This window comes from Salvia hispanica, chromosome 3, assembly GCF_029641045.1.
Source record: "Salvia hispanica isolate PSC_SH4W2 chromosome 3, Shi_PSC_v1, whole genome shotgun sequence".
NCBI lineage: Eukaryota > Viridiplantae > Streptophyta > Magnoliopsida > Lamiales > Lamiaceae > Salvia > Salvia hispanica.
In genome coordinates this window covers 24,484,046-24,511,545 of record NC_142694.1, presented here as the reverse complement: position 1 = coordinate 24,511,545, position 27,500 = coordinate 24,484,046, and the positions used below count along the sequence as shown (strand labels likewise).

Here is a 27,500-nt window from a genome sequence, read left to right as displayed (position 1 = left end):
TAGTATAAATCTAAAATAAAAATAAAAATTTGAAATAGTCGTAGGTAACTATAGTTTAGAAAGTTAGTTAATAGAGTTAGAGACACAATTAGCAGATTTAGGCATTTGTATATATAATTAATAAGTTGTTTATCTTGAATGTAAAAGCAAGCTACGTGTCCTTCATCTTCTTTCTCTACCCAAACCCAAACCGAAACCGCTAAAACCCCCCCAAAAATCCACACACCCCTTCTCCGACCTCGCTCCAAATGACGAAATTAGCCCTCTCCTTCCACCAAATCCTCCCCCCTATCCTCACCCCCTCCTCCCCCTCCCCCTCCCACCTCCACTTCCCCGTCAAATTCCGCCGCCGCCACATCCCTTCCCCCCGCCGCGCCCTCGCCGTCGTCGCCAAAGCCAAGACCCGAGAGCTCATCCTCGGCAACCCCAGCGTCACCGTCGAGAAAGGCAAGTACAGCTACGACGTCGAAACCCTAATCAACAAGCTCTCCAGCCTCCCGCCGCGCGGCAGCATCGCCCGCTGCCTCGACACCTTCAAAAACAAGCTCTCCCTCTCCGACTTCTCCCTCGTCTTCAAGGAATTCGCCCAGCGCGGCGATTGGCAGCGCTCTCTCCGTCTATTCAAGTATATGCAGCGCCAGATTTGGTGCAAGCCGAATGAGCACATTTACTCTATAATGATCGGAATTCTAGGTCGCGAGGGGCTTTTGGATAAATCCGCCGATGTTTTCGATGAAATGGTGGCGCATTCGGTTCCTAGAACTGTCCTCTCCTACACCGCAATTATCAACGCTTATGGTCGAAATGGACAGTATGAGGTTGCTCTGGAATTGCTGGATAGGATGAAGAAGGATAGGATTGTGCCAAATATTCTGACCTATAATACCGTGATAAATTCGTGTGCACGAGGAGGGTACTCGTGGGAGGGTTTGTTGAGCTTGTTTGGGGAAATGCGGCATGAGGGGATTCAGCCGGATTTGGTTACTTACAACACGTTGTTGAGTGCGTGTTCGAGTAGGGGATTAGGGGATGAGGCGGAGATGGTGTTTAGGACTATGAACGAGAGTGGGGTTTTACCTGACATCACGACGTATAGTTATCTAGTTGAGACGTTTGGCAAGCTGGGGAAGTTGGAGAAGGTCTCTGAGCTGCTGCAAGAGATGGAGGCTGGGGGGAATTTGCCAGAGATAATGAGTTATAACGTGTTGTTGGAAGCTTATGCCGAAGCAGGGAAGATAAAGGAGGCTATGGGTGTTTTTAGGCAAATGCAGGCTGCAGGGAGCATGCCCAATGCTGGAACCTATAGCATCTTGTTGAATTTGTTTGGGAAGCATGGGATGTACGATGAGGTGAGGGAGCTCTTTCTTGAAATGAAGATAAGTAATACTGAGCCGGATGCAGACACGTATAATATACTTATAGACGTCTTTGGTGAAGGGGGATATTTCAAGGAGGTGGTGACACTATCTCATGATATGATTGAAGAGAATGTTGAGCCGAATATGGAGACTTATGAAGGGTTGATTTACGCTTGTGGTAAGGGCGGGCTTCATGAAGATGCAAAGAGAATTTTACATCATATGAGTGAGAAAGGATTGGTACCAAGTGCCAAAGCATATACTGGGGTGATTGAAGCATATGGTCAGGCAGCTCTATATGAAGAGGCTCTTGTAGCCTTTAATACGATGAATGAGGTAGGGAGCACACCGACTATTGACACCTATAATGCTCTGATTCATAGCTTCGCAAAGGGGGGACTCTACAAGGAAACTGAAGCTATTTTGTCAAGAATGGGTGAGTTGGGTATTCCCCGAAACAGAGATTCATTGAATGGTGTGATTGAAGCATATAGGCAGGGAGGCCAATTTGAAGATGCCATAAAGGCTTATGTTGACATGGAAAAGGTTAGATGTGATCCTGATGAATACACTCTTGAAGCAGTCTTGAGTGTCTATTGCTTTGCGGGCCTTGTCGATGAAAGTGAGGAACAGTTTCAGCAAATTAAGGAGTTGGGTATACAGCCAAGCGTGATGTGCTACTGTATGATGCTGGCAGTTTATGCCAAAACTGAGAGGTAACTTCAACCCTGGCGTTTATCTGATTCAAGAATGCATTTTTTGCTGGTACAGATGCCTTTAAGACCGTAGGAATACTATGGAAAAAAAATTGCGAGTTCCAAGTTAACTACAGAAATTTTGTTTGTGGAAGAAAACAAGTACTTAGATTTTTTCGGTATGAGTACTATATCGTTGTTTCAAATCAAGTTCATGGCTTATAGTTGATAAGATAATTGTGCAAACCCACCCTTTAGTTGTGTGCTTCTCTGTGTTATGGTTTGTTTTATTGATGCCTGTTAAGTCACTGAGAAAACTCTGTCTTGCATGTTAACTATAGAAAAACGTGACAAGGTGGCAATTAATTATGACGGGACTTCAGGGTTTAGGCAAACTCCCTAGGACATTGGTTGGTAATCTGGAAATTTAGGATGTAAGCTGTTAGAAAATGCACAATAAGCAACGCTCACTCTTGGTGACAAGGTCCCTGCAACACAAAATAAAGTACTAGGCTAACTATATAATGGTCAATGGATATTGAGTTCACATCACCCTGTTTTGTATCATTCTATAAGACCTCTATGTGTACGTTTTTTACGATAATGAGTTAATGACTACTACTATTCCTTTTGTGTATATTTCACACAGGGTTCTATATTTTTCTCAGATTAATTTAGAGAAAACACTAACATTCCCGGATTCGATGCCATAAATCAGCGCTTTGAAATGACTCTTTTTATACTGTATGTGTGAAACTTCACACTTCTCATTCAGGAACTCTGGAATTGTAATGTCTGGGTAGAGTTTCATTTTTATTTTTTTGGATTGAGCAGATGATTACAGGATTCTGAGTATTGTACAGCCTTAATGCGTAGGCTGTTCCATGAACTACTCTTATATAACATCACGAAGTTGTTATTTTCAGGTGGGAAAAGGCTGATGAATTGCTAAATGAGATGCACACAAATAGGTTCTCTAATATTCACCAGGTCATTGGACAAATGATCAAAGGAGATTTGGATGACTCAAGTAATTGGCAAATGGTAGAATATGCATTCGACAAACTGAATTCTGAGGGGTGTGGTTTTGGGATCAGGTTTTATAACACAATTCTAGAAGCACTTTGGTGTTTGGGGCAAAAGGAAAGGGCTGCAAGAGTGCTTGGTGAAGCAACAAATAGGGGCCTATATCCAGAACTATTCCGTAAAAACAAACTTATTTGGTCTGTGGATGTTCACAGGTATCACTAGCTTCTCTCTTTTGCTTTCCTTTATCCATGTTATGAGATTTAATTACATCATTGTACTGTTTCTCGTATCTTACTTTGGATCATTCAGAATGTGGCCTGGTGGCGCGTGCACTGCAATATCAGTCTGGTTGAACAATATGCAAGAGCTGCTATCTAATGGGGAGGAACTTCCTCAACTGGCAACCACAGTTGTTGTGTAAGTGTCAGCATTGGTTATTTTGAAATCTCTCCTTATTTTTTCACCGTTGCTTTATAGATGTTCAAATGATGCTCAACTCTACTTCCACTCATTGAACATGGACTCAACTATTTAGATGTCATGTTACTTAGCGACACCTCACTTTACCTGCTTAGTTTTACAGAATATAGATATTCCTAATTCTACGTTCTAGATTATAAGAACAAGTAATGAGGGTTTTTTCTTTTTGGGATCGTTATCTATAACTAGTTCCCTGTTTATGCAGGCGAGGGCAAATGGAAAGGAGCTCAATAACACGGGATTTCCCTGTCGCAAAGGCTGCTTATTCTTTGCTGAAAGATGTATCATCATCCTTCTGTTTCCCCGGGTGGAACAAGGGACGAATAGTCTGCCAAAAGACTCAGCTCAAGCGCGTCTTTTCTCAAGACTCTGATAGTGAGAGCATAGTTAACTTATCAAACTCTCCTTTCCCTCTCTCTGGAAACCTAAAGCAACAGAAGAGCTCTGATGCCAATGGTGTCAGTTTCAGGACAGACACAAAACTCATGGCAAGTGGCGTATGAGCGTAGAGTAACAGGTTAATCGCTGTCCTTGGATCCCTTCTTTGCCCCAAGAGGGGCCAAGAAACACACGAACCAGCAGCAGCGACAGTGACAGTTTACATGGTGCCTCAAGCAACGAGTAAGAGTGCAATGCTGCCTAACAGAGGCGATTTGACACGAGATTAGTGCTTTTCAATGTGAAGGACTCAATGGGTCCAGTCCACTTATGTTGTGTCGGGAAACCTTAAAAAAGACATGAAAATTCTGTTGGTCCATGCGGCCACATGGAGGCGAATATATATATTTATCATGTGTATTTCAACTCATGTTTCGCATAAGTTGATCGACCACACAATCGAGTGAAAGATCATTATTGGATCCATTGTCTGTCTCTCTCTCTCTGCACTGTGGTGTGTTTTAGGTACATGATCTGATGCAATTGTGCCAAAAGAGATATGGTACAATATTGGTTAGGAAATTGACAGATTGATTCATCTCATTGGGTGGATTGTGGAATTGCAATAGCAATGGATGGAGGGACAATAATTGGGCACACATAATGTCAAATAATGAAGGAATAATTTTTTTTATCAAGATTGATGAATGATGATAACCTAACAACCATGTGATTTTGACAGCTAATGTATATTTTGATTTGAAAATCCATTCACCTCTTTCTAGTAAAACAACCATCTTCTCATCTCCCCATCTACTTTATTTTTGTATTATATGAAGTAAAACAAAGATACACCCGATCGCCATTATTTTCCCTTAGGGTCGGCCGAAAACACCCCCTCCAACTACAGTTTTTTTTATGAGGAACATTTGTTTTTTATATTATTCCTTAGGGTCGGCCGAAAATAGAAGACCCTTCTCCCTTCTAATTCATTCACTTGAGGTTGTAAAACTATTTCTACCCAATGAATCCGACCCCAAAACTATGTTCTGGATCCATCACTCATCACTGTTCAATGCAACTATTGACGTGACAACATCTGCAATCCAAAAACTGCATCAAGAAAGTGCAAACCATTTACTATTGTAATACTAATATACTAGTAGTTCATAGCAAAATGTAGCATGTTATGGAGGAGATATGATTCATTTTAGGTCACTTTTATAGTTTAGTGCAAGTTGAATATCTGAAAAGCATGTAGATGTGTAATGGTTTTTCCAGTGGTTGAGATTGGATTTGAAAGGGAATATATAGATGATGGTCAAAAAGATATGAAGCAAATGCATGGTTGCACCAATACTATGGTGGCAGACAAAATGGTTTGTGGTAGAATCTGGGGATTCCATCTTTCTATATAAAACTTACACTTATCTTTTTATCTTCTACACATAACTTTATAATATTACTCAACCCAATCTCTACTTTTTTTTTTAATCAAAACTTACTGATTTCTGAATCAAAGAGTCAAAAAGGGTTCAAAGTTGTGAAGATAGGCATTTGGTGGGCCTTTTTTTGATCTTATGATTTATCAATTGTATGGTTTTACCAAGTGTTTTTTGAGAAAGTAAGTTTTTCGACAATTATATCCCATGTTAATAATGTAATAGAGACTAAAAATCTCAAGTTTGAATTTCACTGACGAGGAAGCGTGTATTTTATCAGTTACTTGAGAGTTTAATTCATTTAATTTGAGTAAGTGTGAATGCGTTGTTTTAAAAAAGGTTCGGATTCGACTAACACTTTACAGGCCGAATGTGTCACTTCTTGTTTCTGGGTGCAATTTACCTCTTTTAAACAGATAGTGGTTGTGGGATACTTTCATTTACAAAAATCTCAAGTTTGAATTTCACTGATGAGGAGGCTTATTTTTTCAGTTACTCAAGACTTTAATTCATTTAATGTGTGTTAGTATGGGTGTGTCGCATTATAAACGGTTTGGATTCGACTCACACTTTACAGGTCGAATTTGTCACTTCTCGTTTTCTAGGTGACATTTACGTCTTTTAAACAGATAGTGGTTGGAGGATTCCTTTATTCACAAAAATCTCGAGTTTGAATTTCATTGATGAGGAGGCTTATCTTTTCAGTTACTCAAGATTTTAATTTAATTAATGTGTATAAGTATGGGTGTGTCGCTTTATAGGTAGAATTTGTCGCTTCTCATTTTCTATGTGCCATTACCTCTTTTAAACAAATAGTGGTTGTGGGATTCCTTTATTTACAAAAATCTCGAGGAATTTCACTAATGAGTAGACATATCTTATCAGTTACTCGAGAGTTTAATTCATTTAATTACTTGAGTTTAATTCATTTAATTTTGTTTGAGAGTTTAATTCATTTAATTACTTGAGTTTAATTCATTTAATTTTGTGTGAGTATGATGTATCTTAAAAAAGGTTCAAATCCAACTCACACTGAATATGTCGAATTTGTAGATTCTCGTTTTCTATGTGCTATTTACTTTATTTAAACTGATAGTGGTTATGGATTCTCTTTATTTACAAAAAATAATGTGTATGAATTATGATTAGTATGGGTGCGCCTCTATTAAAAAGAGTTCAAATTCAATTAACTCTTTACAGGTCGAATTTGTCCCTTCTAAATTTCTTAGTGCTATTTACCTCTTTTGGACGGATAGTATTTATTCTAAGGTTGGATTATTAATGAACTTTTATTTAATCTACGAGTTTTATTAATTAAAATTTAAGTTGTATTTCATTGTCGTATTACACATTTTAATTAAAATTTAAGTTGGGTTTCAATGTCGCATTTGTTCTAAAGTTGACAATTTACTAAATTACAAGACACATTCTAAATTTGAGTCATATCCCAAACTAATCACAGCTATCACAAATAAATTAGTCAAACTCCATTTATATATGCCACACCAAATTACTCAAGTTTTTAAATATTATTATACGTAATAAACAAAATCTTACTTCAAACATAATGCTTGAGTTAAAAACATTCATGTTTAATTATGTTTAAATTACTCATAAAATTAGGAGCACACAAATTGAAAGCTTCTAGGGAGACTTTTAAAGTTTACTTTCACCATTTGAATAAAGGGTTTGGGACAATTATTCTAAGATATCTAATGCAGTAATTTATTACTGTAATTGTTGTGACAATAGTTATAACATCAAGAAGAGATCAATATGATCGAATAATACACTAATATAACACAGGGCTACATACACTTAATATCATTTTTAGTGATGAAATAGAAAATTCGAAAAAAAAAAGAAAATAGTTCAAATAAAAAAAATCTTATTTTAATTGACAGTTTTCAAAATAAATTTGTCATTTGTTGAAATCAGAAATAAATGATAAATTTAATGTTTAGTAAACGTAATTCACATCTCAAGTCACCAACTTGTGAATCATTAATTAATAGTGCACTTTAATTGAAACCAATAAAATCACCCCATGTCAAAGTCAAGTAAAAAATTATTGAAGCCTTAAATTACTTTTTTCACCCTTATGGTTCCTGAATTATTAGTACTATTTCATTTTATTTTATATACTGACACACCTAACAATGAAAATTATTCATTTACCACCTTTTCCCTAGTATTTTAAATGCCGTGTATTAATTTCGGTTGGGTGGTAACTATTGATTTTAGTTGATGCTGATTAAACATCAATCAAATAATTGTTGTACATATATATTATATACCCTAGCTACCATAGCATAAATCAAGATTCATTCTTTTATAGTAGTAGTATTTTCTAAATTTAGTTCTTAACATCCTTACCTATCAGATCTAACTCCAATACTAATAATAAAATAATCAAGATTAATTGGAGGCGTATTATAGTATTTGAGTAATTAATAAAGTACTTACTAAAAAACATCTAAATCTCAAAACAAACTAAATTTGATATGTAGTACTCCAATACGAGATGGGATCCCTGCTGTGCAAAATGCCACAACATCTGCTGTGTAGATCAAAACCATCCAATGGTGAAATAAAAAAAAATAATAGTACTAAGTATTGAAAATTAATATTCCCTCCGTCCCACATTTGTAGTAACATTTAGTTATGGCACGAGTTTTAAGGAATTTGTGGAGTGTGTAATTAATGAAGTGAGAGGTAGAGTGTGTTATAAAGGAAGTGAGTTGGTGGAGTGAGATGATGGAGTGTGTAATAAATGAAAGGGAAATTGATCTCTAAAACCATGAACTTTGCCTAAAATTTGGTATTTTCCATGAACTTTGAAATTGGTATATAATATCACAAACTTTGCATTTTGTTTGGTATTTCCCACGGCATGTTTATTACTATATTTGACTAACTTACGAGGCTTTTATCATACTTGACACAATTAAATCAACGTGGTTTTCAACGTGGCTTTTTATGCTATATGTTATGAACTTAAAAAGTGGTTTCAAATATTATAAAACATATCACGGTTGCATATGTTAAATAAGATTTTGATGAAAATATCTTATTTGAGTGAGTTCGGGAAATACCAAACAAAATGCAAAGTTCGTGATATTATATACCAATTTCAAAGTTCATGGGAAATACCAAATTTTAGGCAAAGTTCATGGTTTTAGACACCAATTTCCCTAAATGAAATGAGATGATGGAGTGTGTAATAAATTAAGTGAGTTGGTGGGTCCCTTTTGGACTTTTTGGTTTGTTATTTTTGTTTTGATTTATTTTAATGTAGATAATGGCATTTAGGTGTAATTTTAGTGAATAATGAGGTAAAATTTTATGTCCAAATATGATAAATTCTAAATGTTACTCCAAATGTGGGACGGACTTTTATGGCAAAATATTACTACAAATCTGGGACGGAGGGAGTATATGGTGTGCTGTGGCATTTTGCACAGCATGGGATCCCAATCCCTCCAATACTAATAATAAAATAATGTGTCACTATTTGTCGATATTACTAAAATTTTACACGTGTACCAGCATCGGATTTGTTTGGAAAAATCATCTTGAGATAATTAAGAATTTTTTAAACTCCATGATTTAGTATATAAATTTTGAAATGTGTAAGACACAAAAAATTGATAAACCTTTGTGATTTTATAGGTAATTATATTTATATAATCCTCTTAAAATCGACTGTTTTCAATTATAGTAGTAATTTATTTTCGAAACATTTTCTTCAACACTAAGCAAGGCCTTGTATAATTTATGTGACCATCTCATTTTCATTATTCCTAACAAAGAAGTAAAGTAGCCAACATAGCTGGCATGCTAAACTTGTGCAAATTAAATAATGTTAAAGTCAACTTAGCTGCATGAGTCCCACTTTCATTGGTACCAATAGGTTAGAGATTTAAATTAGAAATATTATAGAATCTAGATAAAATATTATAGATTCAAAAGAAGCAGCTGTTTAATTTAGGAATGAAATTTAATTACATTATGGTCTGTCAAATTAGATTAGAAAATGAAATATTAGATCACGAAATTACAATTTCTTGTCAATTGTATGATGAAATTTCAACGAAATAGTAGACGGTGTGACAGTGTGACCAACTAGTGGAATATGCGTGTATTAAGCAATGTCATTTTAAGAATTACTCATAAAAAAATGGTTTTATATAGTTATATAGCAAGCTTGCTTTTATGTCAGTGGTTTTTCATTTTTGATTATAAACAAAATATTACTACTATTGGGACCAATAAATATTAGTAGTATAGTATGGAAAATGATTTTATACCTTATCTTAATCTTATCTGATTATCTGATTGTACCACAGGGACCCCATTCCCCCACTGACCACTCAGCACTCACCATCATTCAATCCAAATGTCACCATAAAATTAAATAAAATAAAGTTTCAATTTGGGTAGAGTAAAAACAAGCTATACACTCTTTAATGTAAAAATAATAGAAAGAGGGAAAAATGTTTTTACTAGCATAGTAGCATTAGTTAAAGATAGATAAATGGGAATCAGAGATTCAGAAAAATAGAAAAAAGAGTAGAAGTTAGAGTGGAAAGAAGATTTATATTAGTATCAAAATAATTTAATTTTTGTGGACAAATTAAAATGAAGAAATATCGATTTTAAATTAATAAATTAATTTAAAAAGTAAGTGAGATGGATATGGAAAGACTGAGAGTATCTGATGAAATTAATCATTCACATCAAAATATACCCTTCTTTTTTCCTTTTTAGCCTCAGATATTTTCCACCTTTTTCACAATTAATAGAAAATTCATTAAAAAGCAAAGTTCACAAATTTCACGATCAAAATTTCGACGTACATTTGATAAAAGAAATTTCCGAAAAAAGAAAAGCATCTTAGCAAACTTCATTGGTCAAAATTGTCTAGGTATGGTCAGAACATAACAAAATTTTCATAATTTTCTCATTTCCACATTTATAAATAATAAAAATGGTATGGATGCATTCTTTTGAAAAACCCAAGTAGCATTTATAGTTATATTAAAGCCTCATTTTATTTTCCTCAAATAGAAAAATTATTAGATGCATGTAATTAATTTGTGTTTTATCCAACTCACACCTGATTTGATTGCTAACTAAACTATCATTCATTATTGCTTAATTTAATTAATTCTTCTCTCTTACGCAGAAGCCTATTTAAAAAATAAAATTCTTCGTAGAAGTTTTGTTTCTCCCAACATTTAATTATTTATTTTTCAAACATACAAATCATGCTTAGTTTCTTTAATATTTTTTCACATCCCAATTTTTGTTACGCAAACCGAAGCGTTGCTTAGTCAAAATCGTTAGGTGAAAAAATAAATATCAATCTCTTAATAAAATTAAAAAGGTTTTCATTTACTAATAAACTAATTAAGGACTAGTTATTACTAATATTTTTATTAATGTGCAGTCATTTCATACTTTCCGGTCCCAAAAATAAATACTACTCCTTCCGTCCCACAAAAGATGTCACACTTTTCTTTTTAGTTTGCTCCACAAAAAAGTCACATTTCCCTTTTTAGAAAAAATTCTCTCTCACATAAATATAATATAAAAAATTATATTTTCTCTCTCCATTTAACACACAAAACAAAATCTCCTAAAATCTCGTGCCGTCCCACAAGTGTGACATCTTTTCTGGGACGGAGGGAGTAATATGATGCGAATTTCAATAAAATATATGAGAATTATGAGTAATAACGAAAGCCATCATAAAAATATTTTAAATTAGTATACTATGAGGGTGTTCGGTTTACAAGATTTTATTCCGGTATTAAATTTATAGTGTGTTTGGTTCATGAGATTCAATCTCACGACTTAATCCTAGATGAATATTTACGGCATGTTTAGTCATAGCTAACCTGTTATGACTAAAATAATCTCACAACTCAATCCTAGATTATATCTTCGTATTATTTTATCTTGGAAATCGAACATCACCTATGAGTAAATAAAGTGACGAGAGAATGAACGTCATTGTAAATCTAGCTACTAGTAAATAGTTTTGGACATGCCAAAATAACAAAAAAATTAACTATTTTTATGAATGAATAAAATATATACTAGCATTTCATCATATTATTTATAGTTTTAAAGATAAAATTGAATAAGCAATAATAGAATATTAGTAGTATAATTTTTCGAAATAAAATGATTTCATCCCCCATAAGTGATGGAGAAAGTGACCAACCCTAATCATGTTCTAAAGTATGAAGATATATTAGTAGTACTACTTAATTAAATTATCTTTGGACGAATCATAACGACTATACGCTGTCTTAAACAGACAAGATTGTCAGTTAATTATTCATTAATCCATTTGCTTTACAAGTGATAATCTTAATTTTCTAAAATCAAATCCCAACTTGCGCTTAATTAATCAAAGTAGAAGTGTTATAATAGGATATCATCGTACCGTATTGGCGGCAGTGCCGTGGAATCAAAATATATAGTCATGTTATTAAGCTCCCACTAATCTTATTTTAACCATTGATTAACTATTTAATTATGATTATATGTACGCTAATCTTGTTCGAATAATCTCATTACGTAACTTCCCTCCGACCTATCGGAAAATACCAAAATACCCTCCAAGTGAAAGAGGATTTATATTGATGCCCTTGAATAATAATAATCCCTTCGTCGTGTATAAAGCGAATCATTTCATTTTTACCATGATGGTTGATGTAGTGTTCTTTTATAAGATGAGTATAGAGAGAATAAATTATGATGAGAAATGATTCGGGTAAATATTGGTCTTAACTCTTATCTGTTCGATAGAGAAGATAAGTCCAGATTAGAATAAATGTTCGGTAACTTGAAAGTCAAAAAGAAGTTCGTGATAAATTACCATGGCTCATCTTGGTTTGTCCGCAATTAATGTACAATCATGTTTCAGCCATCTTATGTACCGTTGTAAAAATAAATGTAAAATATTACTCCATCCGTTAGAAGCATTTTTTTTTCAAGCACGGAGTTTAAGAATAATGTGTTAAGTGGAGGGTGAATAAAGTAAGATAGATGATTAATTTTTGTCAAAAATAGAAATGACTTAATTATGTGGATATTTCCTAAAATAAAAAAAAATAACTCTATTAATATGGAACGAGGGAATATAACTTTTAGCAACGATTTTTAAATTATGGAACAAACTTGTCTAGCCATTTGCCTGTTGATATTCAAGTGAAAAAAGTTGAAATTCACCAAAATTATATTCAGAAATTTTCTAGCCATTTGCCTGCTGATATTCAAGTGAAAATGATATAGGATATTCTCAAATGTAATTTTCCATTCATGGCTCAACACGTTTCCAATATCACGTCCATACAAATTAACATAAATATCCAATTCTAATTAGTACTATAAAATAATTTTATAGCAGAAAATGACATAATACTAATAAAATTTCTCCACATCATCATTAAATCTTCGGTGCATCACCATATATTGGTACTAGCTTAAGTCTCTATTTATTTGTATTGTAATCCTTTTTTTTTCAATTTTGATAATGAAAGCTTATTTAAATATGTTACTTACATTTTCTCATTTGACAAGAAAATCAAGCAATTAATCTTGCTAAAGCCATTTTAAGTATAATTTGGCCAACCAAATGACTGCCCAAATATATAATTATGGAGTATTATCTTAAGAAAATTAATTTGACCAATTTTATTGGCTAATCAAATATAATGAACATTTCCCTATAATATTGTTTGTGATCTTAAATTATTTTTATCCGTAAATTTTAAGAGTGAGAAAATTTTAATAATACCATTAACAATAAATGCGGCACATCAATTTTCCATCCTATCATATGTCAATTTTGTATAGATTTTTCTATTTTCTAAAATCTTTAACTCTATCAAATGATATTTCAATTCACCTAACAAAAATAAACATTTAGTTAGAATAAGTGGTTGAGATACTATGATTTGAAATGGATCACAAATGGTCAAATTGATATAAATAAAAATGAATATGCATCAACACTATTTTATAACAAGATTAAATTACACTACAAAAAATAATTTTTAAGCAATCACAAGAGATCTGAAATTATTGTCCACATTTTTAGTGAATTTAGTTGTTTGTAAGATTTGGCAAGCCTACCAACAAGGACAAAAAGATAAATATAACTTAAATAAAATTACAAAAGTATATAGAGTTTGAATTATTTCACAGAAAACTTTTTAAAATGGAAACACGTGGACCTATTTGAGTGTAGTAAAACATGTCCTATTTCCTTCATTATAACATGCTATATAAGAAGTACTGTAATGAGTAAGACCGCCACCAAATAAACCATCCTAATATAATATCCTATGAAATCCAAGAATTAAATTTGCTTATCACGAAACTAATTAGAACTAATCCGCCTACCCAAACAGCTCCTTATCCTCAAATTTAATTTACTAATTAAATAAAATTCCAGCGCTACATTGTACGGCCATCACGTTTCACAAAGCCTTTTTTCCTCGTTGCATATAAAAAGCGCTAATTCTACCACCATTTCACACAATCCAAATCCATTTCCATTTCCATTTTAGAGAGAGAGAGAGAGAGAGAGAGAGAGAGAGAAATGTCGCAGAGCAGCTTGTCGCCGTCGTCCGCCGCCGAGATCATGCTGTTTGGAGTTAGAGTGAGAGTTGATCCGATGAGGAAGAGCGTCAGTATGAATAATCTGTCTGAGTACGAGCCGGTTGTGAGCGAGGCGCCCAAGGATGTGGCGGATGCCGCCTCCGGCTACGCCTCCGCCGATGACGCCGTGCCGCAGCGTGCCGGCAGGAATCGCGATCGTAAGCGAGGTTAGATCTCTGATCATCGCGTGATTTTGAATTTATTGAGTGTTTTTGTTGACTCTGAGATTGATTGCTTCTGATCATTGAAAATGATTATGGATTCAATTGATGTTGTTAATCGAGGTAAATGAGAATCGATAGGAAATGGAGATGGTAGAACATGATTTTTGTGCTACGGAGAGAGAAATGTGTTTTTGCTTGTATAATTGTGAGGTTTTCATTGGTTTTGCTCGATTTGGACTTGTTTTCAGGAATTCCGTGGACGGAGGATGAACACAAGCTATTCCTCCTTGGATTGGCCAAGGTTGGAAGGGGAGACTGGAGAGGAATCTCGCGAAACTACGTCAAGAGCCGCACTCCAACTCAAGTTGCGAGTCACGCTCAGAAATACTTCCTCCGCCGGAGCAACAGCAATCGCCGCCGCCGCCGCTCTAGCCTCTTCGACATCACCACCGACTCGGTAATTACTTTTATCTGTGCATTTACTGATAGTAATTATTAGAGGATTGGTTGGTGCGATGCGGCTTCTTGTTGGTGTGTGAATGAATTCAATTTGTGTGCTCAAGTAAAATTTCCTCTGCTTTGATTTAATAAATCGGTTGCCAGCTCGCATCTCTTTGTTATCAAGTAGAAACAGTCACTCTTTTTGCGGTAAAAAGCAAAAGCTAACTTTATGAGTGCTATTGCAATTCCTTCATTTGAAATATTCAATCAACTTAGTTAATTGAGTAGCTAAGAAATTAACACTAGTGTTTCTTGTTTGTTTTATTAGGTTTCTCAAATGCCAATTCAAGAGGCCAAGAACCACCACCACGGCCTAGCGAGCCAGTTTCCTGCCAAGGGCGGCAATGGATTCCCAGTCATGCCGTTCCCTGTGACAGTTGCTGCCCCCGTCGTGTACCCGGGGAGCGCAGCCATTGCTCAAACTGCGCGGGCCAGAATCTCATCACCTGCAATGCTGGCGCCTTGGTCCTCGGCGATGCTGGATCTCAGTTTGAGGCAGCGTGCCTCGTTCGAGCCACAGCCTCTGTCTCTGCGGTTGTCTCTCTCCTCGGGCCAGGATCAGCGATCTGCCTCCGCCTTCCAGATGAGGCAGAGCATCAAGATGGAGATAGCAGCATAAGTAAGGTTGCTTGGGTTTTTTTCTCATACATTGGGAAAAATAAAACATGCTGAAAAACAGCATCAGTAAATGGGAGTAGGGAAAAAAGGTTAAATCAAGAAAGTATTAGAGAGGAATAGGCAAAATTAGATGGCTTAGAAATTGTTCTTGTTTGCATTTGTACGGACCAGTTAACATTATGCCATGCTTTGTTGTACTCTTAATGTTTTTTTGATGCTTTTGCTTCTTGTTTTTATCACCTTTTGAAAATAAATAGCTTACATTGTTAAGTGCTTGTGGTGTTTTAATGCTGTGTTATAGTAGTAGTACCTTCAAATATTTTTTCCAAGTAAATTAATCATTTTCTTAATGTTTGAGGAGAAACGAGATTATGATATTCTTGAATGGTGGGGTAGGACAAATCTTGAGGAAATCTTGTGTTGTATAATTGTGATGAAAAATTAGGTATCAATGTGATTGATGGGATTGGTAGGACCTTAATCTCTTTGAGCGGTATTCAATTATTCATTAATATCTTGCGTTATCCAAGGATGAAGTATGTGGTTAGATATTAAAAGGCATGGGGCATTTCTTTACTATGCTGTGTTGCATTACTTAGGAAAGCCAATCGGGCCAATCCCCTCAAGTTCCGTCTGTTAATTTTTCGGGTTATAAGTTTTCAATCCATATTGAGCTTTAGAGTCTTGGAATTATACTTTGAAAGGCCAATTGGGCCAACCCACTTAAGATAAAGAAAATTATACTTAGAGATGCCAATTGGGCATAGGGTTAGGCTACTTGAATTATTAGTATAATTTTTTAAGGTTATAAGTTTTGAACCCAACATTGAACTTTTAAGTTTCAGACTAATAATTAAGGAGATTTACATGTGTTAATGATTTCCAATCAGTATAATTTAGAGATCTTTAACATTCAATAGATTTATCAAATTCACCTTTATGGATCATGAATTTGATCAATCTGGAGATCTCGTGTTAATGATTTCCAACGTAAAATTGAAGACTGACTTACCCTCATTCTCAAATGTCTATAAGGGTGACTCCTAGATGATTGAGATACATAAATATTAAAAAGAAGAAAACTACTTCAAAGTCTAACACAAGATAAATTAGCTAGCTTGGCTATGGAGAAACAAGAATCAGTTACAAAGTTTGAGGCAACCTATCGAAGCCTCCATCAGCTTGAGTTGTTTCCTCATTCAGACGATAACCAAGGGTTAGGGGCTACGTAAGTGTACCCATGGAAATGCTCTCCGTCAGTTGGAGTAGGCGCGGGGGAGTCATCCAGAGGCATTGCTGTCCAACATTTGTCGAAGTTTTCTGTGCAGTCTTGGCCGCTCACGTCTGGCTTGAACTTCGGCTTGATTTCTCTCTCCTCGATCTTCTTCCAGTTGATGGTACTGAACCACTTGTTAGATTTGATCTCTTCCGCGCCTCTAGTCCCGCTGCCTAACCGATTCAGTGGATCTTTTTGGAGCAGCTACAGATACAAAATAGATTAGCATTTCAAGAAAGATTCGTAGAAATTTAAGGATAAGAACGAAAAGGAGCATGTTTCTTACTCCTCTGAGCAAAGAATGGGCTTCGCTTGTCAAACGTGGTGGAAGCTTCAATTTTTCGTTGATGATCTTCTCCTGGAGCTTCTTTCTGTTGGCATGCACGAATGGCGGCTGAAATATACAACACTAACACTTCAATCATCGAAGAAAATAAAAATCTTCTATCCAAGCACGAATACCACAAGTTCAACAATCAACATTATTGGTCGGTTTTTTCAACTTCGCGCGACCAAGTGAGAAAAATAAGTACGGAAAGCCTTCTAATTTTCGAATAGTGGCATAAATTGAGTTATTTTTTCAAGATGTTACCTTGCCAGTTAGCATTTCATACAAAAGGATTCCAACGCTCCACCAATCAGCATTCTTGTTATGACCTTTAGATTGCAAGATCTCGGGAGCCATATATTCAGTTGTCCCACATAGCGAGTTTGATCGGCTCGATTCATCAATCTCCTTCGCCAGTCCAAAATCAGTGAGCATGACCTGCAACAGTAAGTAACACAGATTTCTCAAAATATGAAGCATATGCATTCGTGCTTATAAAATTTATCAGGTTAAATCCTAGCCATACATGCCCATCAGAATCCATGAGAATGTTTTCGGGTTTTAGATCTCGATGCACAATCCCGTTCTTGTGAAGATGTGAAACAGCAGATACAATCTCAGCAGTATATACCCTTGCCTGGTCCTCACTGCCCAAAACATAGCCAAAAACAGGAATTAAGAAGATGAAACGAAGATTTTTTTTTCCCTTGTTAACACAAAGTGTGAAAATAGTACCTGAAAATCCCTTGCCTGTAGAGATGATAAAATAGATGGCCTCCATTTATAAAGTCGAGGATCAAATACAACTTTGACTTGGTCTGTGAATCACAAAAAGTTAAAATGTAACGCGGCACGAAATAATAAGACGTCTCCATAATGTGGTCTCAAAAGCAATTTCGCCACTTTTCAACCCCATATACATTTTACGCAACTCTGCCCTTTTCTTTTCTCCAAAAAAAGGGCTTCTTTTTTTTATACAGACAAGTAGCATGCTAACTAAGATAAATGGATGCAAAATCACTGCCCTCGTTTATCAAGTGAAACAATTCAAGACTCACGGCATATTGAAACATAAAAAGACATATCTCTATTAAAACTGTAAGCTCTTTCACAATGCAAAACATTCCTCTCCACAGCATGATATTTGATCTTCGTGGACAATAATAGTTTGTAAAACTCCACAAAGATAAATACTCTCTCCGTCTAACTTCACATGGCTTAAAATACAGCCATTTGAAGCGGGACAAACCGACAAAGGGAGTAGTAATCAATTATCCATACAGTTTCTTATAATATGAGGAACTACCACAATCCTCCTAGAGGATTAATTAGGATCATCATCTATACTCAACCAACCATCCTTCGTTGATTCCTTCTTACATAGACATTATTCAGGGTGAAACATACAAGTTTGTTCTCAACCCGACTACATACGAGGTAAAGATCATAAGTTCCCTCATATCCACCAGTTGTAAACTGCTTTCTGCAACCTAGATACCGATAAGGATGCTAATTCGACAGAGATAGAGAAGATTTGCATCTCCATATTTTCCCAGACATACTAAAACAAAAGTGCAAACTTCCTGGTTTCTTCTCACCACATTAGCAACTATCTCAATCTTTCCTCAACCAGAAACAATTCACTAAACATCATATACTATATGCATCTAAGTATGTGACCCTAAAAAGGTAACAGAATATTACAAATCAATGCTCATCAGATCTCATTCAAACAAAGCAGATGACAAAAAAGGAGAAGAAGATAACCTGAAACGAATACTGCAGCTGCACAATAAAAGGGTGCACAACTTTGGTGAGAATATCCCTCTCAGCCCTCATATAATCAACATGGTTGTTCTTGATAATCGTATCCTTCCTCATCACTTTCATAGCGAAAATCCCATCTCCACCGCCGCTTTTCCCCTTCATCCTCACCTGAAAAACCTTCCCAAACGCGCCCTTCCCAATTACCCTCATAATTTCAAAATCCCCCGGCCCTAATTTCTGCGCCGCCACGCCGCCGTTGCAGACGGCAACTTCCTCCAGCTCATCGGAGGAGGAGGAATCGTCTCGATCGAAGGCGGGGAGCGATTTGGAGAGGGTGAAGCGGGGGGAGGGGCCCACGAACGAGTGGGAGCGGTGGTGTATGATTTGCGGGAGCGCGGAGGCGGAGGAAGGAGAGGGAGGCGCGGCGCTGGGGCCGAAGAAGTCGGAGAATTCGAAATCTAGTGAGGGGTCTTCCGCGGCGGGGGAGGGGATGTGGAGCTGCGTCAGCCGCGAAGCTAGCAGCGTGTGCATAGCCTTTTTGTTGCTGGCGCTCATGGTGAGTTGGAAATTGCACTCGGTCTGTTTGTGTATATGTGTGAAAGAATTCTTGAGTTTGATTGATTGATCCGAAGAAGCCAGCCAACAAGATGGGCGGGCTTAGATCTCACAAAGATTACATCTTTTCAGAGAGAGAGAGAGAGAGAGAGATTTGCAGAAGCACGCTTCAGAGATTGTTTAGATATGAAGAAGTGGTTGAGGAAATTTAGGAGAATTAGTTATTGAGTAAATTTGGCATCGATCATTTATGAATTATAATTTGAATGCCATTATTATTATTATTACCATAAAAGAGATTGGTAATGGTGTCACCATTTTAATATAGAAAAAAAAGAGGTATCTTTATCGGCAGACCGTTAATTCAGGTAAATGCTGCCAATCCAAACATCCTTATTTTTGGCAAACCATTTAGTTAACCATCCTCACGCAGTTGACAGGCAGAGAGAACAAAGAGAGACAAGAGAGAGAAGAAAAAGGGAGGGAGGGATCAAGATTTGGGGTGTTCTTACATCCAAAAAACGTTTCTTGATTCTCTCCTCTTCGAAACCTTTCCATCTTCATTCAATTTGACCCTTTTTAATTTGTTCTTGAAAAGATCTTTCCTTTGTCAATCAACATGCTTCCCGCAGGGGCAGCATTGAGGATCTCCATCGAGGAAAAGTTCGGAACTCTCTCCTATTTATTCATCTACGCCATCCTCGAATGGCTGGTGATCGTCTTGCTCTTTTTCGACGGCCTCCTCGCCTTCCTCTGCAACGAAATCACCCAATGGTTCGAGCTCAAAACTCCATGCTTGCTCTGCACCAGGCTTGATCATCTCCTTGTGCAGAGGAGCTCCAGTTTCTACTACAATGAATCCTTTTGTGAGGATCACAAGATGAATATCTCCGCCCTCGCCTACTGCCACGTGCACAAGCGCCTTTCTGACATCCGCAGCATGTGCCAGGGATGCCTTCTCTCATCCGAGAAGGAATCTGGCTGCGATAGGCGCAGGCCCCTTGTTGTGGATGAGGGGAATGTGCAGCTGAGACAGTTGAGGAAATATGAGAAGGATATTGTGGCTAATGAGAGGATTGCGATTTTGAGGTGCTCTTGCTGTGGGGACCCTATAAAGTTGAAGTCCTCATTGAGATACAAGTCGTGTTTGTCCGTGGCTGCCCCTTCGTCCCCTCGTGCAGCTTGGTTCTCAGGCGGGAATGGTGATGGTGGCAGCGTTGATGCGTACACAGAGCTTAAATTGATAGCAGATTCAAGATCAGAGCTCCATGGAAATGAATATGGTGAATTTGTTATGAGAGATTATATCTGTGTGTGTTCATTCTTCAATAGGCTAATTCTATTCTTGTGTATGGATGCAGGTAGAGAGGGCATAAATACTATGTTTGGTGATGAACCAAAAACTCCACATTTCGCAGATAGAAACAGATTCTTTGGAGTCGCATTATCAGATGGTGCAGCCCCAGCGACTCCTAGGACTCCTAGGACTCCTAGGAGAATAGAGTTTGCCATGGAACCGATCAAAGAGGGCGAGACCGAGGCCGAGCTTTTGGCCCGTCTCAAGAGACAGGTGACTCTCGACCGGAGGTCCATGATGGCCCTGTACATGGAGTTGGACGAGGAGAGAAGTGCCTCCGCTGTGGCAGCCAACAACGCGATGGCAATGATCACACGCCTGCAGGAGGAGAAGGCAGCGGTGCAGATGGAGGCGTTGCAGTACAAGAGGATGATGGAGGGGCAGGCGGAGTACGACCAGGAGGCGATGCAGAGGATGAAGGACATGTTGATGAAGAGGGAGGAGGAGATTAAGGTCATGGTGGGGTACGAGCTCGAGGAGCAAGTGGAGAGGTACAGTGTGGTTGAGGCCGAAGGGAGTGGCGATCTGTCTGAGGTGCTTCTTGATGAGGATCGTCAAGACATTGTGAACTCGTGTGGCAAAATGAGCAATGATCCGCGTATGGTGTGTCTTGATGAGGATCATCAAGACGACATTGTGAACTCGCGCGACGAAGGGAAAGATGATGCGCCTGAGGTGGGTCATCAAGACGACATTGTGAACTCGCGGGACGAACATGAGGATCATCATGACGACATTGTGAACTCGGTGAGCGAAGACAATGGTGAGGCAAGTCATGTTGAGAGTCATCAAGACATCGTGGAGCCGCAGGGCAAAAGGAGTGATGTTCCATGTAAGGTGGATCGTATGAACTCGCAAGTCATGTCACCGCGGGCCGAGGATGAACGTAAGATCCAAGACGAGCTAGCTGCATTGAACTACGAGGGGGAGATGTGTCGTATCCTTTGTCAGCTGGCGGAGTTGGAGGAGAAGATGTACTCCGCGGATGATTCCGAGCTGGACGTCCTTGCGAGAGAAGTAAGATTGGTGAAGGGAAGGCTAAGAGCAGTGGAAGCAGAGAGTATATTGTTGAAGAATGTTGCCATGAGTGTGCAGAAAAGGGGAGTTTTGAGTGAGATAGCTCAACATCTAAGACAACTTAGGCAATAAACATGCATGATGCGTGTTAGGTTTATGTAGATTCTTTCAAGTGAGATGAAGAATCACATGAAGTAGAAATTGGGTTAGAAAGTTTTAGAGTGTGTGATGGATACTATAATGTTGTATGATTTTGTATTTCATCTTTGAACTCATGAGACAATGTGAAGTTTGTCTCTTTCTTGGTTTTTCAATCCAAGGAATGGTTTGTTGCCTTTTTACAATCTCTCACTCTCTCTATTTAATTTACAATAATGATAATTAGCAACTATTGTCTCAATATCAGATTTTGATCATTTTGGTAGCCGTTTGTCACTTTGTCTAAAACAAAAGAATGATAGTAATTGATTTTGTACGACATTTTTAGCATAGATTTTGCAATATCAGATTTTGATCAATATGAGTGAGAGCAGAGGCACACTTGTGATCACACCCGACCTAATGCGTTTATTAACATAATAGTGTAGTAACTTTTATATACAAGAAATAATTAAATTTATTAATAATAGCACTCATTTACACATATTACTTTTAAGTTTTGTCTTTAATAAGTGTTGCTTTTACAAAATACTAAGTCATAGGTTCGGTGCGATGGAATGAGTTTGGCTGATTTCGGTTAATCTAGATCGGGTTCGGATAGGGACATAATCGAGTGTGGATCGGACCATTCCGAACCACACGCATCAAATGTTTTTCAAAGTAGTAAAATTGAACAAAATACATGACACGCCGCAGGGCAAAATAGCCCTGGAATGTGATTTCATAAAACTTGAATTGTTACTTAAGTTTGAAGGAACGGAATTGAGTAGGGCTTGGGTGGCATGATAATTATTTCATTATAGTAATGATCTCATTGTCACTTTACAAAAAATCGCTCATGACATAAAAAATCGACAAAAAATGGATGAATTGAATGAGCTTTGCCAAATTTTAATGAGTTTGTGTGTTTATCGAGTTGATTCCCTAAAAATTCAATCATTTGGGTTTTGTTAGGTTCAGATAACTTACTAAAAATATATACAAGTACTATTATATACTATTCCATTAGTTCCTTGTTAATAAATGCATTTCTTTTCGTCACAAAATTTAAAAATAATGCATTAAATGATTGGTGAAAAATATAAAAGAGAATAACATAAAAGAGATAAAGAGATAATAAAGTAAGAGGGACAATTACTTTTTGCTAAAAATAGAAATGACTCAATTAACTTGGAACTTCCTAAAATAAAAAAATGACTCTATTAACATGGAACGGATAGAGTACTACTTTTATTTTAACTAGGTTTGCATTATCATGTTTACATCATGTAAATAAAGTTTTATAGGATAAATCATCTTTAATTGTGTAATATCAGATTCAGATCGGCATCGTGTTGTTATTATGTCGTGTTAATATATCATGTTATTAATGAGTTCATGTCATATGCGCAATGCTCAAATAGGCCCGAAGACATACATGACCTATTTTAGTTTGAATCTGTTTCGATATACTTCTTCCGTTCCACTATAGTTGAGTCGTTTTTTCCATTTAGGAAAGTTCCTTCATAGTTTAATCATTTTCTCATATGGTACTCTCTCCGTTCCAATGAAGATCATTTCCCTATATGGAGTAATAATTAACTCAATTTTGTCTTTTCTACTTAATACTCATAGAACTATATTTTTCTATTTTATTCTCTCAGCATTTTCATCTCTCTTACTTTTCTCTCATTCCTTTTAACACAATAAACACTTTTTTCTTAAACTCCGTGTATGAAAATGTCAAGATATTGGAAATAAAATATACTCACTTTGTCACTTTCCTCCGTCCCACTAGAAATGAAACATTTATTTTTCGGCACAAGATTTTATATAGTGTTATTTTTTGAGTTAATGAGGAGAGAATAAAGTAAGAGGGATGAAAAAATAGAGATGATGTTGTTTCTATTTTAGGAAATACTATTTTATTTGTAATGGAACAAATAGAAAAAAAGTTCACCAACTTTCAATATTATAATTATTTATCAACAAAATAATAAATATATTTACAAACCACAAGTGCTAAAATTGTAGAAATGCGAAAAAACAAAATTAAAAATGCAACTCATGTCAGACTTAGCCATTTAGGCAGTACTATAAAGATAAGATAAAATTTAATGATTCTTGAGCATCGTAGAATGCCCTTTTGTGTAAGGGTCACCAATGAGGATGTGATTGCACCACTAAATAACAATTTGACTTATTTTTCCATAGGAAATTTCTAGACCCCCAAATAAAATCAAATTAATCCTATTTCACAATCCGATCTATGGAGTTACAAAAATTCAGAGTCCAATTTCTAATTATTATGGATAGACTAAATTAATCCTCAAAATCATCATGCATTTATACAATACTGATAAAATTGCGACAATCGAATCCGGCCACGTGACTATCAGATTCCCTTCATTTCTGTACCCAAATACGAATTCCCCATGCTACCCTCGTCACAAACTCAACACTCACATTCCTCGGAGGTTAGTATGGTAATTACAAGCGCACAGGCGCGTCTCCTTCATTCACCGTTGATGGAGATTCAAACTCCCGCTTTATTTGCATGGCGGATTTTCAAACTTTCAAAATCCCTCTCAAATTCACAAACCCTTATCCCCCGCCATCCCCAACAAACCCCTTCTTAACGCTACCTCTTCACTGGGTTCATCTGTAGCGTACAATTGCCTATCTCTGTAGCTGAAGAAGGAAATGGATTTAGTTCCCAAACACGCCGGAGCAGCGACGGAATCTGGATCTAAAGATATACCTTACTGCCGTAAACAGAAATCCCTCGGCCTCCTGTGCTCCAAGTATGTGTGTGATTCGTGATTTATGTGTTTGTGTGGAAAATTCCTTTTTCCCCAATTCTGAATCCAGCAGTGTTTCTGTGTTTTTGATTTTGATTTTGATTGTGCAGTTTTTTGAGCTTGTACGATCACGATGGGGTGGAGTCAATTGGGCTGGACGATGCCGCATCGAAATTAGGTTTTTAATTTTGTTTTCGGCGGCGCAATCCTTTCCCCCCCTTTCGAAATTCGATTGCTTGAAGCTGATTTTGGATGATTTTTTGCTTGTAGGAGTGGAGAGGAGGCGGATCTATGATATAGTGAATGTTTTGGAGAGCGTTGGCGTAAGAGCTTCTAATTCTGGGGAATCTTTCATCTTTTGAATAATTGGGGATCGGACTGCGCTGGATTTCCATTTTTGAGCTGATTCGAGTTTTGTGGTTCATAGATTCTTACGAGGAAGGCGAAAAATCGATATACCTGGAAAGGATTTGGAGCGATCCCGAAGGCTTTGGAAAACCTAAAGGTGTTAATTTTCTGTTGTTTCTGAATTTTTGTGATTCGATTTCGTTTTCATTGTCACTAACTGTTTTCGATCTTCAATTTTGATTACAGAGAGAAGGTCTAAGAGATATTGGGCCTGCAGCTGATACGAGTTGCTCTGAGAAAGTATGTCTTTACTGATTTTCATGTTTTTCCTAATTCCATTTCTATTCCTTGTTGAAAATTCAATTGAATGGTAATCTGATTTAACCTTTGAATTAAATGAGTCGTCTTCTAATTTTTTATCTTGTCATATGTTTTTCCCTCAGATTTCAGACGATGAAGAAGATGAAATGTGCTCAGATATGAACAGCTTAAGTCAGAATGATAGATCGGATTCGAGTTCTCTTTTGAAACGTGAGTGCCATTCCGATTTGGTTTTATTTTCTTCCAATTCCATTTTATTTTATGAATTGAAGCATTTTATCTTTGAAATGTCTATTATTGGAGATTGACCTTTTGTCTTTTTTTCATGTTTAGGGGATAGTAGGAAGGAAAAGTCCCTCGGGCTTCTCACACAGAATTTTGTTAAGCTGTTCCTCTGCACTGATGTGAGTGTACCTCAGTTTGTGGCCTTTTCTCGTCGTTTATATTAGCATCTAGATTTTGTGAGATTGATCTGTTTTCATCCTTTTCAGATGGATATGATTTCTCTTGATGATGCTGCAAAGCTTTTGCTTGGTGATGGAAAGCACACTTCAATGACTACTAGAAGTAATTTACATGCGCCCTTTGTTTTGCTTACCTTACCTGCCTATACGCAATTTACTAGAACACGTTTGTTAACGCTGTTTGTGCAACTATGCAGCGAAAGTCAGAAGACTGTATGACATTGCCAATGTTCTGTCTTCTATGAAATTTATTGAGAAGGTATATTTTCTTATGGACTGCTATTCTGAATTAAGTATTATTGTTTTGTAATTCCGATTATGTGGAATGAATGATAATTCCTGTCATGGATGATATGCAGACTCATCACCCGGAGACAAGGAAGCCTGCTTTCAGATGGCTGGGGTTGACTGGAAAGCCAGATAACAGCACTGCTGATTCCTTGATTCCAAGTGATTCTAAGAAGAGGATATTTGGAACTGATCTCACTAATGCTACAACTACAAAGAGGCTCAGGATGGATGAAGATAGATTCAAAATCCTAAAGGCGCATAATCAAGTACAAGTCAAACATGAGAATGAAAACGAGGATGAGCCGATAACTGCTGGAAAGAGTTACCAGTTTGGCCCTTTTGCACCTGCAAATGTGCCCAAGGTTGGAGATTCTCACGATGGAGAAGGGAAAGAGGCTGTTGATTGGGAAAGTCTATCCACTTCTTACAGACCTCAGTATCACAACCAAGGTACTTACTCCGAAGGTCAATTGTTATGAAATATAACTGCTCATTTGAAAAATATAACATGATTTGGTGACTTAGTCATTCTCTGAATATGGCCTATTAGTAATCTATAGGTGGAGTATTTCATTATACCACATAATTTTTTTAGCCTTACTGATTAAGAAAACATATACTAGTAATCTATTCAACTTGTTTGCATTCTTCCAAAACTCATCAGTTCTTATGAAATTTTCCATCAAACTGTTGGAATGCTATTGAGGATTTGAGGGTGTCAGACTGTCAGTGCATGTTTAGTGCTTGTTCACATTTATGCTGGCTTTTAACTGTTATGACTTATGAAGACTGTTTATAACTATGGATTGTAGTGCATGCTTTCACAACATATGTAACTGGCCATCTAGCTTCAAATGGAAAATTATTACTACTAGTATTTACAAATGAATGCTTTGTACTGATATTCTGGTTTACTCACTAACTGAAAACTTGCTCTTGATTTTCTCAGCTCTAAAAGATCTTTTCTCCCACTTTGTGGAAGCATGGCAATCATGGTATTCAGAGGTTGCTGGGAAAGGCCCTATGAAACTCATGTCCTAAAACTATTTGGTTTGGTCCGCGTCTCAGAATTTGAAGTTGATAGTAGAAACGTCAGGTATGACGTTGATAGTAGAAATGTTGAGGTACACTTGTAGACTAGGAGCAGATAGCTTGATGGTGAATGCACACTCCCAGTGCACTAAGTTATACCATAACTCACAGGAATCCATCAGTTGTAACGTTTGATCAAAGCTTTTTTTTTTTCATTGGCTTCAAATAAGCCTAATCTCTCAGATTAGACTAGGATGCACATTGGCATTAGTGATCTGTTTTTCGCATTTTAGATCGATGAAAGAAGGATGTTTACTGAAGTTTCTTGCTTGTGTTTGTACAATTTGTTATCAATATATAGATTCAGATTTATAAAGCCAACTTTTAGTATCATGATCTTGAACTCGTAATTATTTTGACTTTTAACATTGAAGGCTTAAATAACTGGGTTGTGTTGTTAA

At 36.6% G+C, this 27,500-nt stretch overlaps 5 protein-coding genes across 5 annotated transcripts; 4 read left to right on the top strand and 1 right to left on the bottom strand.

Moving 5' to 3' along the window:
* The first annotated feature begins 233 nt into the window (after positions 1-233).
* PTAC2 (plastid transcriptionally active 2) lies at positions 234-4,426 on the top strand. The gene is made up of 4 exons (XM_048114390.2): positions 234-2,074; positions 2,980-3,294; positions 3,392-3,499; positions 3,768-4,426. Exons 1-4 carry the CDS (start codon positions 249-251, stop codon positions 4,063-4,065), a joined length of 2,547 nt encoding a protein of 848 aa, XP_047970347.1. The 5' UTR covers positions 234-248; the 3' UTR covers positions 4,066-4,426.
* Positions 4,427-13,942: 9,516 nt separating this feature from the next.
* On the top strand, positions 13,943-15,548 carry LOC125209604 (transcription factor MYB1R1-like). The gene is made up of 3 exons (XM_048109198.2): positions 13,943-14,228; positions 14,474-14,682; positions 14,995-15,548. The coding sequence occupies exons 1-3, from the start codon at positions 14,003-14,005 to the stop codon at positions 15,343-15,345; spliced, it is 786 nt and encodes a 261-aa protein (XP_047965155.1). The 5' UTR covers positions 13,943-14,002; the 3' UTR covers positions 15,346-15,548.
* A 747-nt stretch (positions 15,549-16,295) lies between these two features.
* On the bottom strand, positions 16,296-19,430 carry LOC125214591 (serine/threonine-protein kinase AtPK1/AtPK6-like). Its single transcript, XM_048115681.2, has 6 exons — positions 18,716-19,430; positions 17,684-17,766; positions 17,475-17,595; positions 17,213-17,386; positions 16,907-17,014; positions 16,296-16,824 (listed from the first exon to the last, which is right to left on the bottom strand). Exons 1-6 carry the CDS (start codon positions 19,268-19,270, stop codon positions 16,540-16,542), a joined length of 1,326 nt encoding a protein of 441 aa, XP_047971638.1. The 5' UTR covers positions 19,271-19,430; the 3' UTR covers positions 16,296-16,539.
* A 187-nt stretch (positions 19,431-19,617) lies between these two features.
* LOC125214590 (putative myosin-binding protein 5) lies at positions 19,618-21,988 on the top strand. Its single transcript, XM_048115680.2, has 2 exons — positions 19,618-20,553; positions 20,632-21,988. Exons 1-2 carry the CDS (start codon positions 19,890-19,892, stop codon positions 21,774-21,776), a joined length of 1,809 nt encoding a protein of 602 aa, XP_047971637.1. The 5' UTR covers positions 19,618-19,889; the 3' UTR covers positions 21,777-21,988.
* Positions 21,989-24,325: 2,337 nt separating this feature from the next.
* Positions 24,326-27,432, top strand: LOC125209690 (E2F transcription factor-like E2FE). Its single transcript, XM_048109275.2, has 11 exons — positions 24,326-24,586; positions 24,694-24,761; positions 24,854-24,906; positions 25,011-25,088; positions 25,178-25,231; positions 25,375-25,462; positions 25,586-25,656; positions 25,744-25,819; positions 25,914-25,975; positions 26,076-26,457; positions 26,957-27,432. The coding sequence occupies exons 1-11, from the start codon at positions 24,486-24,488 to the stop codon at positions 27,046-27,048; spliced, it is 1,125 nt and encodes a 374-aa protein (XP_047965232.1). The 5' UTR covers positions 24,326-24,485; the 3' UTR covers positions 27,049-27,432.
* The last annotated feature ends 68 nt before the right edge of the window (positions 27,433-27,500 follow it).

What these genes read in the sequence shown, in the direction of transcription:
- PTAC2 (XM_048114390.2), top strand. Translation starts at nt 249, where the DNA reads ATGACGAAATTAGCCCTCTCCTTCCACCAAATCCTCCCCCCTATCCTC. An exon ending in TGGTCTGTGGATGTTCACAG is followed by an intron (nt 3,295 to 3,391) that starts GTATCACTAGCT and finishes TGGATCATTCAG; the next exon opens with AATGTGGCCTGGTGGCGCGT. An exon ending in CTGGCAACCACAGTTGTTGT is followed by an intron (nt 3,500 to 3,767) that starts GTAAGTGTCAGC and finishes CTGTTTATGCAG; the next exon opens with GCGAGGGCAAATGGAAAGGA.
- LOC125209604 (XM_048109198.2), top strand. Translation starts at nt 14,003, where the DNA reads ATGTCGCAGAGCAGCTTGTCGCCGTCGTCCGCCGCCGAGATCATGCTG. An exon ending in GAATCGCGATCGTAAGCGAG is followed by an intron (nt 14,229 to 14,473) that starts GTTAGATCTCTG and finishes ACTTGTTTTCAG; the next exon opens with GAATTCCGTGGACGGAGGAT. An exon ending in TCGACATCACCACCGACTCG is followed by an intron (nt 14,683 to 14,994) that starts GTAATTACTTTT and finishes TTGTTTTATTAG; the next exon opens with GTTTCTCAAATGCCAATTCA.
- LOC125214591 (XM_048115681.2), bottom strand. Translation starts at nt 19,270, where the DNA reads ATGAGCGCCAGCAACAAAAAGGCTATGCACACGCTGCTAGCTTCGCGG. An exon ending in AGCTGCAGTATTCGTTTCAG is followed by an intron (nt 17,767 to 18,715) that starts GTTATCTTCTTC and finishes TGTGATTCACAG; the next exon opens with ACCAAGTCAAAGTTGTATTT. An exon ending in TACAGGCAAGGGATTTTCAG is followed by an intron (nt 17,596 to 17,683) that starts GTACTATTTTCA and finishes TGTTTTGGGCAG; the next exon opens with TGAGGACCAGGCAAGGGTAT.
- LOC125214590 (XM_048115680.2), top strand. Translation starts at nt 19,890, where the DNA reads ATGCTTCCCGCAGGGGCAGCATTGAGGATCTCCATCGAGGAAAAGTTC. An exon ending in GCTCCATGGAAATGAATATG is followed by an intron (nt 20,554 to 20,631) that starts GTGAATTTGTTA and finishes GTATGGATGCAG; the next exon opens with GTAGAGAGGGCATAAATACT.
- LOC125209690 (XM_048109275.2), top strand. Translation starts at nt 24,486, where the DNA reads ATGGATTTAGTTCCCAAACACGCCGGAGCAGCGACGGAATCTGGATCT. An exon ending in CTCGGCCTCCTGTGCTCCAA is followed by an intron (nt 24,587 to 24,693) that starts GTATGTGTGTGA and finishes TTGATTGTGCAG; the next exon opens with TTTTTTGAGCTTGTACGATC. An exon ending in TTCGAGTTCTCTTTTGAAAC is followed by an intron (nt 25,463 to 25,585) that starts GTGAGTGCCATT and finishes TTTCATGTTTAG; the next exon opens with GGGATAGTAGGAAGGAAAAG.